General features: G+C 45.7%; 1 protein-coding gene across 10 annotated transcripts in view; it reads left to right on the forward strand.

Annotated features, from left to right (window-relative positions):
- LOC121592674 (Down syndrome cell adhesion molecule-like protein Dscam2) overlaps positions 1–13,386 on the forward strand; it is a 107,836-nt gene that overhangs the window by 79,556 nt on the left and 14,894 nt on the right. For all 10 annotated transcript variants that reach the window (XM_041914325.1, XM_041914321.1, XM_041914320.1 and 7 more), the window contains one exon: positions 10,111–10,187. In XM_041914325.1, the coding sequence (XP_041770259.1) occupies positions 10,111–10,187 (77 nt within the window). The remainder of the gene's footprint in view (positions 1–10,110; positions 10,188–13,386) is intronic.

A 13,386-nucleotide genomic window follows, 5' to 3' on the forward strand; every position in this document is an offset into this window, starting at 1 on the left:
CACTGTCCACGTTCATTTGCGGTGCTATCTTTTTTTACCGGCGCCAAACCCACTGCCACTGGAGACCCTGCCGAGGACGCAGTGACAGCGAGCATTCTAACGAATCATTTGAGAAATGTTACTGTCATCTCCGTTTTATTTCGGTGTCTGCTTGCTCGCCTGCCTGCGTGAGGAGAGGTCGGAGACATTTAGTTTCGTTTTCTCGAACCGCACGGGGCTGTGTTGTGCCGTCTTTCCCTTGGGATTTTGGAAGTGGGGCCGCTTTGTTTTCTGCAGGAACTGTGGCGGTGCGCTTGGTTATTGTTTTTGGCAAACAAAAAGGAATAGAAAAATCCTTCTAGCATAACGCAGCAGACAGACGAATGCTTTGCTCTCACACAGCGCCCCTTTCCTTTCGTCGGGTTTGATTGTACAGGATTAAGGAGTTTTTTGTGTGTGTTAGATCCGTGTGTTAGAGCCTTAACGAACGGAAAAAAAGCTCGAGATGTTTTTTTGACTAAAGATTGGTAGAATGTACTTCATCGCTGGTGTGAACGTTTCTCGGATATTTGTTTCTTCCTTTTTTTGTCGACTGCACAAACACAAAACACTTTGCTGCTTATTTTTTGTCCTGACCTTTCGTTCGCTCAAAGCCAGCGATTAACGTGTCTCGGACAGGGTGGTTGAAAAAAAGTAAAGCCTAGAATCAAAGGATCACGGCCTCACGGGCGGCCACGCAATCCAAAACAGAACCGTCCAATGCAGCAAAGAGATAAATCACGTGCGGCGCATCGTTAAAGGGCTGTGTTAGGTGCCTTCATCGATTAATGCTGGGCTGTTTGGTCTTGTAGGGAGCTTTGGGGGAATTTAAAGGGAAGTAACTATGTTGAAAATCACAATGGTGAAATTTTACATTTTTTTGTTCTTTTTTAATCTTGTTATAGTGACACCAATTGGTTGATAAACAATAAAAGAACATTTTTAAGGCTTATCAATGATCTATAGAAAAAAATTGCCTAAAAGTATGCAATCCACAACACAAAATGTGCCAACTTGTGCAGCGCAAACATCAAAATTACAATTTTAATCCCTTTTAATGCCAAAAACAACCAAATTAAAGTGAATTTTCGATTTAAATTTCAAAAGCAGCAAATTATGCATGTAAAATAGCTTCTTTAAGCCCAACAAACATTAAAGCTTTTCAACCCCGTCGTATCTTAAAGCGAACATGCTCCCTCAAACACTTAAAGAGCCCTGAAAATCCTCTTGTTCTTTCTTTTCGACGCTAACTTCTCGACAATTTAATACCCGAGCAAAGTCTTCCATCTTCTATACTCCTACATGCTGCTTGCTAACACGCCCTCATCAAGTATGATGTACAACTTTTCGCCTACCAAACGAACCATTCGCCTACGAAGCACAAGCATTGGTGCCGCACACCAAGTGAATTTAATGAAAGCAACCGAAAAAAATGAACAAAATAAACTCCCCTACTCAACCGAAAAACACCCAGAACCAAACTTGCTGAAAGTGTCATTTGTGTTGGTTGTGTTTGATGAACGTTTAAAGTCGAAACAGTCAGTTTTGTAAGCGGGCGTATCTACCGCCCGCAAGCATAAGAGAGCATACGCCACCAAACTAAACTGCTTTGCCGTCCGCTCCACTAATGCGTACGTCAATTAGGTCCCCGTCAACCCAGGAAATGCGCACAATGCTTTACATTCCGCACACCATTGTCCTGCAGAAAGCGTTTACATTCCCATCTGCTGACATCCACCGTCCCTGCACAAGTAGTGCCAGCAGCAAAAAAAAAAAAAGGTGACAGTAAAAATCGATTTCCCGGAACACAATTTGATAAACAAGATTCGACAACAGATTTTCATTCCCGCCAGCAATTTTCTGCTGATTATCTGGTCGGTTCCTGTCTTTTTGAGGCACTTTGTAGGTAGTGAGAGAGCGGAGATTGAAAGCAAAAGAGTAAAAAAAAGCGCTGCAGGAGCTTTTTCGCAGCCAGCATCTTAAGGCAAAAGGGCGAAATGATGTCCCCGCCAAGATAACACCGAGCGTGCGATGGAGAGATGAAATGAGGTTGGAGTGTCTTTTTTCGGGGGGGGGGGGTAAAATGCCCCCAGCAAAATGTCGTGCAGTACTACAGGCAGCTCATTTTGAATGAAAACGGCAAAGCTAGCGATTCTAGTTCTATGTAATGCCATGCCCATCCGCAAATCCTTTTGCTATGGAACGGGTGGTAGCAAACAAAACAACAAAAAAAAGCTCTGGAAGTCCGGTTGAGCGGAGCAAAAATACGCCAAATCCGGCCAGCAACGCGACAAACATTGAAATGAGTTTCATTGTTTCATTATTTGCATTTCCCGACCTTCCGAATGAGGCAAAGAAGGGTTGCGAAAGAGAGAAAAACAGCCCCAAAAAAAAACTCTCCAAACGACCTGAAATGACAAACCACTGCACTGATGCGTGTGGAAAAGTGATTGTAATCGTAAAGATCACTCTCAGCAGTGACCAAAAAAAAAAAGGGACAGAAATCAACAAACTCCCGCAGCAAACGGACCAAAATACAGGTGCGGTTGCGGTCCCCGATTTCGGTCTTTAAGCTCAGACGGGGCTGGAGTGTAAAAGGAAAAAAAATCCCTACGACAATGCAAAATGAAAACGGACGTCAGGACCGTTGCGTTTCTCGTTTCGTTAACCCTCGGGAAGCTCCTTTTTTTTTTGTTGTCTTATCAAACTTATACCTTTTCCCGTACCTCAGTGAAGCTTCGGGGTCGGTTAATAGAGCCTCCAACGGATGGTACGCACCGGTGGGTGTCCTTTTGTCCCCGGTCAAGTCCGAAACAGTCCAAAGTGTCACCGTGTGGATCATGTAACGCTTAATACCTTCGACCAAAAGTGGGGAAAACAAAGGAACAAAAAAAAAGTCCCGAAAAACTCTAACGTAAAAAAGCACGAAAGCACAAGAAAGGGATAAAACCGAGGATGATTAATGGCTCTGGGGGAGGCCTACGCACACACCGCACCGCACCGCGGTAAATCTCTTCCTTTAGCACCTGTCGTTAGTTCTGAAGTGCCGTTTATTTCACTGACTCTCCTTTTCACTTTCCCGCTACTTCGGTAGCAAGTTGTGTTGCGTACTCTCCTGCGATCACCTGCTTCACCATAATTGACGCATAATATCTCCCCGGGGCGTGTGACGAGACGAGTCAATAAAGAGCAACGATTTTTGCTTAATTCATAAAACATGCACGCGTGTTGTTTGGTGCGGTACATGTTCGACGGAATTCGCATCGCTGTGCCGCAATTTCTTGGAGCTCTGCAAACCATTCCTGTTATTCCCAAAATGCAGCTCTTTCATGCGCAATTCAATTGCGTTAAGTGCTGCTTCTGCACGTGTGCTAAGGTTGTGTGTGTGCGCGCTGCTATGGGAAATTGTTTGAATCCGGTACATTTGACTGCGTAAGCTGCGTGTGGGTTTGCTTTCCATGAATTTAATTTACATATCTGGGGTCTGTGCAAGGTGCCACCGCTGATTGATCACACAGTGACGGTTGAAACAAACAGTTCCATGGAATGGCTTTGATGGTCGTGTTGTTTTGAGGGAGTTAATTTATTGTGAGTTGAGAGGGCTTTTTTGCCTCATTAAAACAGGCTCTACAGTTTTAAGTTAAACTCTCATTATTTTATTTATTTTGCCTTTTTTATACATTAAACATGTGCTGGTAATATTGCTTGTTATTTTGTCACATGCTCTGCCTGCTACAAAGTGTTTTCACGTGTGCGTTCATGTTTGCTAATGTATTCCTTTGCATACATTTAGGCGGTAACGCTGTGAAGCGCTTGCTAGCTGCAGTAAATAAGCGAAGGATAGTGTAATGGAAGCATTTTTCCTTGTAATGAAGCTCAACCCTCATCGAACTGTCCTATGCAATACTTTTTCCCATAAAATGCTTAATTCAGATATTGTGAGATTGAAAAGATAATTGCAGAATTAATAATAGTACTAATACAGACGATTTTCCGTACGCTGTTCCTTTCTCGAATGCATTCTCCATACGCTTCTTGGAAATTAAAACCCACTAAAGCCTCCAATGCACTTTCATTCAATGCGAAAGTTAAAATGAATAGCAAAAAAATCAAACAAAACCGAAATGTGATGCTTATCCCCTTTTTATTTCTCCCCCAATAATCATCAAGCCGGTGACAATCGCCCAACCTTGGCGCACAATCGTTTCGTGGCAGATTGCCCGTGAAATGGTTCAATTCCGTGCCTCGCTTTGCACCCGCTTCCCCACCCAGCGTGGGGCGTGTGAATGATTTGTCCAATTTCCCAATGTTTGCGCTTCCCACCTTGGTTGGTCGCAGGGTATCGCCTCTAACCGGCTGTTACGAATTCCCCATTGTGGGGAAGAATTTCCACCAGCAAGCAGCACAGGAATAAGTTCCCCAAGTAAAAAAACTGATCGTTGTATCCCCCTGCCCCCCCCCCCCCCCCTCCTCTCTGGTGTGAATCCGCGAAACTGTAAGCAGCCGAATCGACGCAAAGTAACGCAATTTGCTTCATGAATACATTATAAACAATTTACATATAAATTTTACTCCCCAGCCCAGTTCCGTTCCGCATCTTGATGCGGTGATGGCGATGGTGGAGGAAGCTGGTCCCTTTTGGTCAGAAATGGAGAAGCATTCGGTTGAAGTTTTTCCTCGAGGTTGCTTCCACTGGTACTGCGCATTCATTCAGTTACGAGACCATCATCATCATCATCAGCAGCAACTGCTGTGCATGGGACAGTACGCCAGTACCGGACGCACCGGTATGTCTCGGGAGACAGCGAGCCTTTTTTCCGAGAGTTCCACCTCCACCCGATGTAGGTTTTCTCCGGGAATGGTTGTTTGAAGTTGATTGTTTGGTTTCGTGCCGATTTTACCGTGGCAGGGAAGAGCAGGATTACCATCGCAACGGAAGCAAACATACTGACACATACATGGTGCAATTTACCGGGGCACATGTTAAAATTTACTTCCCATTGGAGCTGTCCGGAGAGATGAGGAGTCGAAAAAAAGATCCCCACCCACGCACACACACTCGCAGGGAACAGGAAACACGACCGTTTTAAGTCTCGTGCTTTCACTCTGTTTTTTTTTTTAATATTCTAGCCCACATTTCCATTCCACGTAAGCAACGGTTCGCTCTGTTCGCTTTCGAATTGAATTTCCCCAGAGCATCGTAGTGCGGCCGGCAGCACAGCAAAAGGACACGGAGTGGTGGATACGAGGAAATCCGGTACACGGATTTTCCATTCATTAGCATTTGCAATAAGTTAAAAACTCCTGAGCGGGTGGAGAGCAAACGGTGGACAGCACTTACGTCCTCACGTGCCTTACTCCTCGCTTACTCTCCTCGATTGGAGGCCTCTGGAGTGCCGCCGTGAACAAGGCACAACGTTCCGGCTTAGCGGCGTTTCCGTTGACGACGTCAAAGTTTGTCCGCATCTTTCGGCGGCTGGCCACGGCGGTAGTCTTCCGAGCTGAAGATGGCTGTTTGACAAACTCGCCTGCGATAAAATGATGGACGTGTTTTTTTTGCTTGCTTCCTTTCCGCAGCCGTAACTTAACAACACCGGTTGATAATCCCTCCAACAAAGCTCAGAACTCATGAACCACCAAGCCGAGGCGAGGTGCAAGTTTTTGAGCGCGTTTGATGAAGTTGTGCAAATTTTTCCGAAACAAGAAACAACCGAGGGGGGAGGGGGGGGGTTGGCGAGTAACATTAAGCCTAGCTAGCGCTATAATCGTCTACCGTAATCAAAGAGTTGTGTCCTATCTTCGCCCCATGTCTGCCTCTGCGCCCAGTTTGGCATTCTTCAACTAGCTGCACTGTCAGCAACGGCGTCATCACCATATCAGCTCATCCGTCTGTCGTTTGGTTCTTTAGATGCTTGAGCGCTACTTTCTCTTTCTCTCTCTCTCTCTCTCTCTCTCTCTCTCTCTCTCTCTCTCTCTCTCTCTCTCTCTCTCCCTCTGTTGTGATTATGTCGACAAATTCCAGCCACCGGAGCAGTAGATGGATATATAGTCAAAATGGATAAAGTTTGTCATAGTGTAGTTCCGCACCTTCACTTCCCAGCTCAACTCCCAACTCCAACCAGAGCCCAAAATCCTGAAGATGATGGTGTTGAAGATATTTACTCAAAGTTGCCGTTCGGTTCACTTCTGAGCCGCCCGTCCCTGGTGGTTGGGAAGCTTTATCCAACCCTCCTCGTTTGGGGGTTTTGGTGCTTATTTCCTCTTCGCACCGTCCGCTCCACCAGAGCTTAGCACATCACCCCGTACATTACGCAAATCATGGTGCAGGCTTCATCCGAAGTGAGCGCCGGTGCTTCGGCACGGCTTTCAGCAGTAACTTGGATAACTGTTGTAAGGTTCTACCGCAAACATTCTACCCCCACCTCCACCCCCCGTACAACCGAATGCAAAGACATATTGCGGACCTGCGGACTAGTTTGCTTTCCCGTTCCCGCGTACGTCCACTGCAATCTCCGCCTTTTCCGAAACGGTGAAAGTTTGCGTGCTCCAATCTCCAGCCCAGCCCGCACACGCTCCGGCCTCTTTGGGCCTGTTCGCCTATAGGGAAAGTTTATCCGCCGGCTGCAGACGGTTCCTGTTGCCCGCTGCACCGGGCCTGCCGGTTTGGTGCTGGATGAGGATACGAGACCATAAATTTGCTCTGTAAAACTGAATAAACAAAGCAAGTGAAGTGCCGTCCTACTGCTCGCAGGAAGGGCTTTTTGCTGTTTTATGTTGCGTTTTTCTTACCTCTCTCTCTCTCTCTCTCTCTCTCTCTCTCCCTTGTTCGCTCTTGCTCTTCACTCCAAAAAGGCTACCGGTTAGTAAAGCCGCATAATACGAGAGGAGGATGGAAGGAAATTATCTCCGGCTTCGAGGTACAGTGCTGCTCAACGTGACAGTGCTGCCGATGATAGTTCACTTTCATCTACCAGGACCAGCTTGGACAGCAAACGGTGCAGCCAGCATGCCGGCAAGACCGATGCCCGTACCGGCCGGATGTTTGGGGATGAAAGTTTTCTTCAAAGCTGTCGCCTTTGCGTTTTACACGAGCTGAATAATTAAATTTTAATCCGCACACACTGTACAAATGATGCTCGGTGCAGAGCTGTGTGTGTGAGGCGACCGAAAAGAAGAAAGCTTCTGTACGCCGGGTGCTCCCTTGCTTGCACATTACGTCATCACTGGGTGAGGGGCAAACAACGACGCATGGCCACACATTTGGACGTTTGTTGTTGCTTCGTTTTGGTTTGGTACATTAACAGCGAACAATCGAGTGGACCAACCTTGTCATTGCGGTTCTCATTCGACCTGCGTGGTACGCCCGTTACCGTTTCTGATATCGAGCATTTATTTTCGTTCAGTTCCGGTTTGCCAAAGAAAATGAAAGGGAATAGAAAGTAAGGAACACAACAAACTTCTCAACCACTCGACTGTGTGTCTGGCTGTTGAGGTACAGCTTCTTCCATCACAATCACCACAGTTGAGCTGTTTAGCTGTGTGGTAGACGAATGCCACTGTTTCGCTTATCAGATTAAAGAGTTTGTTGACAAACGAGTTTGTGCGAGTGTGTGCGTGTGTGTGCGTATGTGGAGAAAAACATACATAACATCTCGGCAACCTGTTTATCTTTGCCCGTATCCGTACACCGGAATTTCCGGTTGGCCGAAAGAAGAAACAGGATATGTAATGTGTTTCCGCCGAATGCAAAAAAGAACCACCGAGAATGATCAGTCCGGCATGAAAGAAACCCGGCTCGAGCGAGTTCAGTCTGCTCGCATTGGCGATTCTCTTTAACCCACCAATCCATCCATCCATTCATCTACCGGCTCAACCTCATAGCTCATCCGAGCACTAATAATGATGATGATCTAGTGTGCCGTAACCATTTCCCGGCCGTGTTGTTTTGGGTTGTTGATTCTTTCTCCCCTTTTTTTTCGACGCAGCAAACTTTTTGGCCAGCCATATCACGTCCACCAGCATGCGTGACGGTACAACTTTTCTCACACTCAGCACGGGGGGGGGGGGACAAGAACAGTTCTCTCCAGCGCCGATTCGCCTTCGTCCACTAATCGGATAAGCATTAACCGTTTTTATTGATGGGATCTCTGATTAAGCGATAAACTAATTCGTTTAAGATCCGTTCTTGCTGGGAGTTTGTTGGGTGCGAGGATGCGCCCAAGCCACGGGGAGCTCAGCTCTTCCGGGTCCCTTTTCGCCGCTCACTAGCTCAGCACTCGGTTTGTACGGCAAGGCTATAATTTGTAGATCATCCTTTCGTCAAGCTTCTCCTGCCCAGGGATGCTTTCCGGGGAAAAACAGAAACGCCCGCTTTCTTACCAGGTAGCGCGCGAGCAGGTTGTTTGTTTTTCCTGCTGATTGCATTCCGTTTGTTTAATCGAGAGTGAAAATGGGAACAAAGTGTGCTTCTTGTTTTGCTTCTACTTGCAAACAGCTAAAAAGAGCGTCAGAGGCAAATACTGGAGCAGCGCTAAGGCATCGATGCCATACAATGTTGTTTTTCATTTAAAAGCCGGTTATCGGGAACTTGGATAAATGGAATTAGTGGCGTTCCCGTAATGAGAACAGCTTCGTTATGTACTTTCATTCAAGTTCTACCTCTCTGCAGGAGTAACTTTGTAATGAATGAACACATTCATGCACTCATTTATAGATGAAGACTTCTTCCCAACTTCATCGTAGAGCTCTGTTGATTATGCATCATTGCAGTTCGCTTCAGACCCACCCGTTTAAACTTTGCCATGGAACATTGAACAAAATGCGATGAACTGATTGCAGCAATCAGTTGATGTGTGGTTGCTCTTCCGTGGTCCAGTTGGCACGGTACCGTGCAGTCTCACGCTCAAAACTCACATGGAAGTTAGTTCAAAAGTTTACGCTGTGAGCCGGGGAGATACGATTCAAACGCCAAAAGCTCTGCTCATAAGGATGCATGTGCTGTCTGTTGAAGTACAATGCTTAGGCACAATTTTACATCAAGTTCAATCGAGCATATCAGTTCATTGTAATTACCAGAGAGAAACCGGTTTATGAACTGCTGAAATTATCCATCAAATGTTACTCGTCAGTTTGCTTAGTATGAAGCTTTCTATGTTTCCTCCCAGATGGCGCTGTTATGAACTACTAAGCCCATCCCTGTACATTCAAATATGTTCGAAATTGTTGAACTTTTGCTCGAAATAATGTTCAAAATTTCCTCAAAACTTCTTAAAGCCAACTAACAAACTCCCATTTTAAAGTGAAACACTTTTGAACGTACTTCGAAAGCCTTTGGGAAGGATGTAATCCAAAATTGCCAATTCCTACCACCTCCTCAGGCAACTTTCAATCGAATCTTGTCAGCTCAAACCGCCTACGAAACTTTTCCGTGCCTTCAGTTCCCATCAGCAGCTGTGCTGGAACAGCCGCTGGACCGTCAGCGCGGCCCTCCGTGCTGCGGAAGAAAATTTAATTTCACACTCGATTTGAGTAGGTTAATGGTGTGATTTGTGTTTCGAAATAAAATTACGATTACCCGAACACGCTCGGGAAGGGAAGCAGTTGCAGCACAAAAAAAAAATAAGCGCAAAGAGCATAAAACCGAACAGAAGCATCCCGTGCTGCCCCGAATGGCTCAGCTAGTCGCTACTGTCTGGTGAGAAATAACGTGCTTAAAGCTGTCATGTCGCGTCGAGTCGAGACGATCCACATAGATAGGTTCGACTGCCGTTTTCTTCTATCGCTATTAAAGAATTCGCTGTTTCTATTTTCCCACTTCCCACTCTTGGTTCGTTTTGTAGCAAACCTCTTTCCGACCGTTAATTGCTCCACTGCCCGGGATGCTCGAGGTTTGTACGAACCTACCGAGTTCTAGTCGGTACCGGTACCGGTTTCCTCAAACCCCATTATCGTAACGTTTACTTTAATGTCCACTACAGTCGCAGTCGGACCAGTGCCGGTTCGGTTCAATTGTCGTTGAAATATACGGCTCAGTATGGCTAAATAATTATTTCCATTCTGTTTTTCTTCCCCCCCTTCCATTCTCTTCTACAGTTGTGAACCAAAAGTACAACATCCAGGTGCACGACGAGTACGTGATGTCGGGCAATACGGCCGTTTTAAAGTGTCAGGTGAGTGAAACCCGCACAATATGCCAGCGATGGCTACCATTACGATGAATTAAATTTTACGATTCCTATTCGCCGATGGTTGTTGATGGTCGTCGGAAAAAAAACACGAGAGAAATTGCCGAGTTTCTCTACTTCCTGTGTGCATGAAGAGTGGGGAAAATAAAATAAAGCACTTTTCCACGAAAGAAGTCGATCGAACGTCCATTACAAAAGCTCTTCCCTTTTTCTTTTTTTTCTTTTTGTTGCACACTTCCTGGAAGGTTCGATTAATCCGATTCCGTTTAGAGCGATCCTGTATTAACAACTCATTTAAATCAGATTTATTTTTTTGCTTTGTGTACCTCACTTAACGGAAGGACTTTTTTGCCGGTGAACCTCAGGAAGTGTTGAAAATTGGCTGTTTCAATTATAATTACCACAAGCAGTAGCGTTTGAATGGCATGTTCCAACAGCGGGGCGCTTCCCGAAATTGCAATCAATTAAATAAGTCGTGGAACAGGTCCTGCAAAACGACACGGGAAATTACACAAATCCTTCGGGGAAAATGGATCGTTTGTCGCGTTACATTTTAATGTTTGTTTTTTTTTTTTCATCCACCTCTGCTACCTCATACAATAAGCAGCAGCAAGATTTATGGCATGTGATTTTTCACCACCAAACACGTTTTTAAGCATATCGTCACATCCTTGGGGACGCTCAATAAAAGTTAGCTATTATTAATCACATCCCCCTTTCACTTTAGGACACAATCTACTTTCTTAGCTGCTTGGGGAAGCTCCTTGGGGAAGCATATTTTTCATCCTTTAGTTGCTTTAATTTATTCCTTCCAAGGTTCGGCGGTTACTCTCTATATTTCTCCAAATATCAAAGATCTTGTGCGTAGACAACGGCAACTTACAGCTGCGCCGAGTAAAAAGAAGTGGACAAAATGGTTCCAAACAAATCAGCTACTTTCTAAGCAAAACGCTCCTCAAACACACACATACACAAACTAAGCTCATCTTTGTCCCAAAATTTTCCCACTTTTGGTGTCAAAAGTGCTACTACTTCGCTACTTTCCCTCGGCACATTTGCCCAGGATGGGAAGAGGGCTGAGAAGGCAAGAAAGAGGCTGCACGCCCGACTGCCCGAAATGAAAGGAAATTGAATGAAAACTGAGAACCATTCATCATTTTCGCCATGTCGGGGCCATTTATAGGCGTTGACTGTGGAATCGCCCCGGGACGATCCCGTGCGCATTGCCCGTACTGTTCGCACTGTGCGGCAGTCCGTCGCATCCCTGCTGGATGGATGGACAGTGCGACAGGCTTACCGACAGTGTGCCCGACCGGCTGTACCCGATGATTTATGATCTTGTTTTCCCCTCCGCTTCGGTTATCCTCTGTGTTCTCCTTCCCTCTTGGTAGTTCCCGATATGTCTTGTTGAAATAAATATTCATCGCAAGCCGTCGCTGGCCATCCATCCGGGCCTATAGACGGCACGGTCCACAGTCCTCACACTTAGCGAGACTTTCAAACAGTGCACAAATTTACCGACAGGAGGCGACACCGGAGAGGATAAAGCGAGCGAGGTGAGAGGTCAACCAGTATGGATCAGTTTTGTTCACCATTCGACATTCGACCCGGGGAACTCGGTTGACATTTGTTATGACAACCGCCCGAAACAACGGCGATATCAAGTCGCAAGTCGCAAAACTCGGAAGAGCTGTGCAACTTCATCTGCATGCAAAATTCACTGCTGTCACTGCGTGGCAGCTGCAGCCCAAGTAAGAGAGAGTAGAAGAAAAAAAAAGAGACAGCCACGAAATTTATGAGTGACATTTTGGAAAACTGTTTCTTCACCTTTTAGTCGCATTCGTTCCATGCTGTAGCCTCTGTAGCCGTTCCGCACGCCCTCCTTCGCAAAGCTCACTAACGGACCATTCACACGGCAGATGAGCATTGCGCTGGCCGTCACGTTTCCCTCCCAGCCGAGCCGAGCAGGCACGGGTGTCACGTTTCATAATGCTGTAATTTACATAATTTCATCACGTCTCAAGGATAGGTAATATAAATTTCATCACAAACCTGTCAGCTCCGGCTCGTTCTTACTCTCTCAGTCTCTTGCCCTGCCTACCTGCCTGCTACCTCACACTGCTGTTTCGGTGGGTTTCGGCAGGTCGGCATCGAATCGGAGCACGCGCCCCGGAAGCTAAGCAGCGTTTTGCTCATTCCGGTAAATTCTTTATTTCGCAAATGGAATGATTCGAACCGCGTTTTGATGATGTCCCATTTGCCGACGAAACTGAGTGGCAGCAAAGACACGGACAGTTCAACCTTAAATGGTGCGCTTTATAATTTGGGGCTGAACGGGGGGAAAGGTGAAAAGGGTAATTAATTAATATTTGATAAGAACGGGAAAGAAATGGTTGCCTCGTGCAGAATGGGGGTTTTCGGACAAAAGATTTTCGCACAACGGTTTCACTACAAGATTAAAAGTGGGCCATTAATATGTTTTTTAGCACATTCGGGATCTAAATTAAGCTTTAATGCGTCATAGTTAGCCGCAAACCAGCGTTAAAATGGCACAAATGAATTGTTTTACTCGTTTATTTTTTGCAACCGCCTGAAGGTATGCAATGCTGCCTTGAATAGTGCAACATCGTTGATTCTTCTCAGACCCCTCAAAGTATGCAATACTGGGCAATGTCTTTGATCGATAAATCGAGAAATAAACAGTTTTTAAATGGAAATATTTGCAAAGAATAAACTACCACTTAACTAAAAAATTCAGAAATATATTGCACATTACGAGCCTAAGGCATGTTTCTCTTAGTTCAAGTAAACAGCTTGCGTGTAAAAGTTCCAAAAATAATCATGCTCAACTGAACAATCCTCAGCCACAAGCACAGTTTTCCGTGTAAAGAAGCAATTAAAACGAAAAGTTTACTTTCCAATTCTTCCCAACTTCATCTTTAAATGGGAGTTTAAGGTCCTCATTATTATTTCTACCACGAGCAACTACCTCAACCGTTTCAATGGGTTTCGGAAAATTCCGTTTCGCACCCCGAACCCGTTTGCGAAAAGCGCCGCCAGCAGCTGCCTCCATTGAATATTAAATGTTCCGCTGTAAGTCTCACACCGGTTCCCGGGGCGAACGATTCGTGTGCGAAAATCATCGCTAAACAGCGTAATGGCCATTAGGCGGCCACGATTGATG

Source organism: Anopheles merus, chromosome 2L (assembly GCF_017562075.2).
Source record: "Anopheles merus strain MAF chromosome 2L, AmerM5.1, whole genome shotgun sequence".
NCBI classification, from domain to species: Eukaryota; Metazoa; Arthropoda; class Insecta; order Diptera; family Culicidae; genus Anopheles; species Anopheles merus.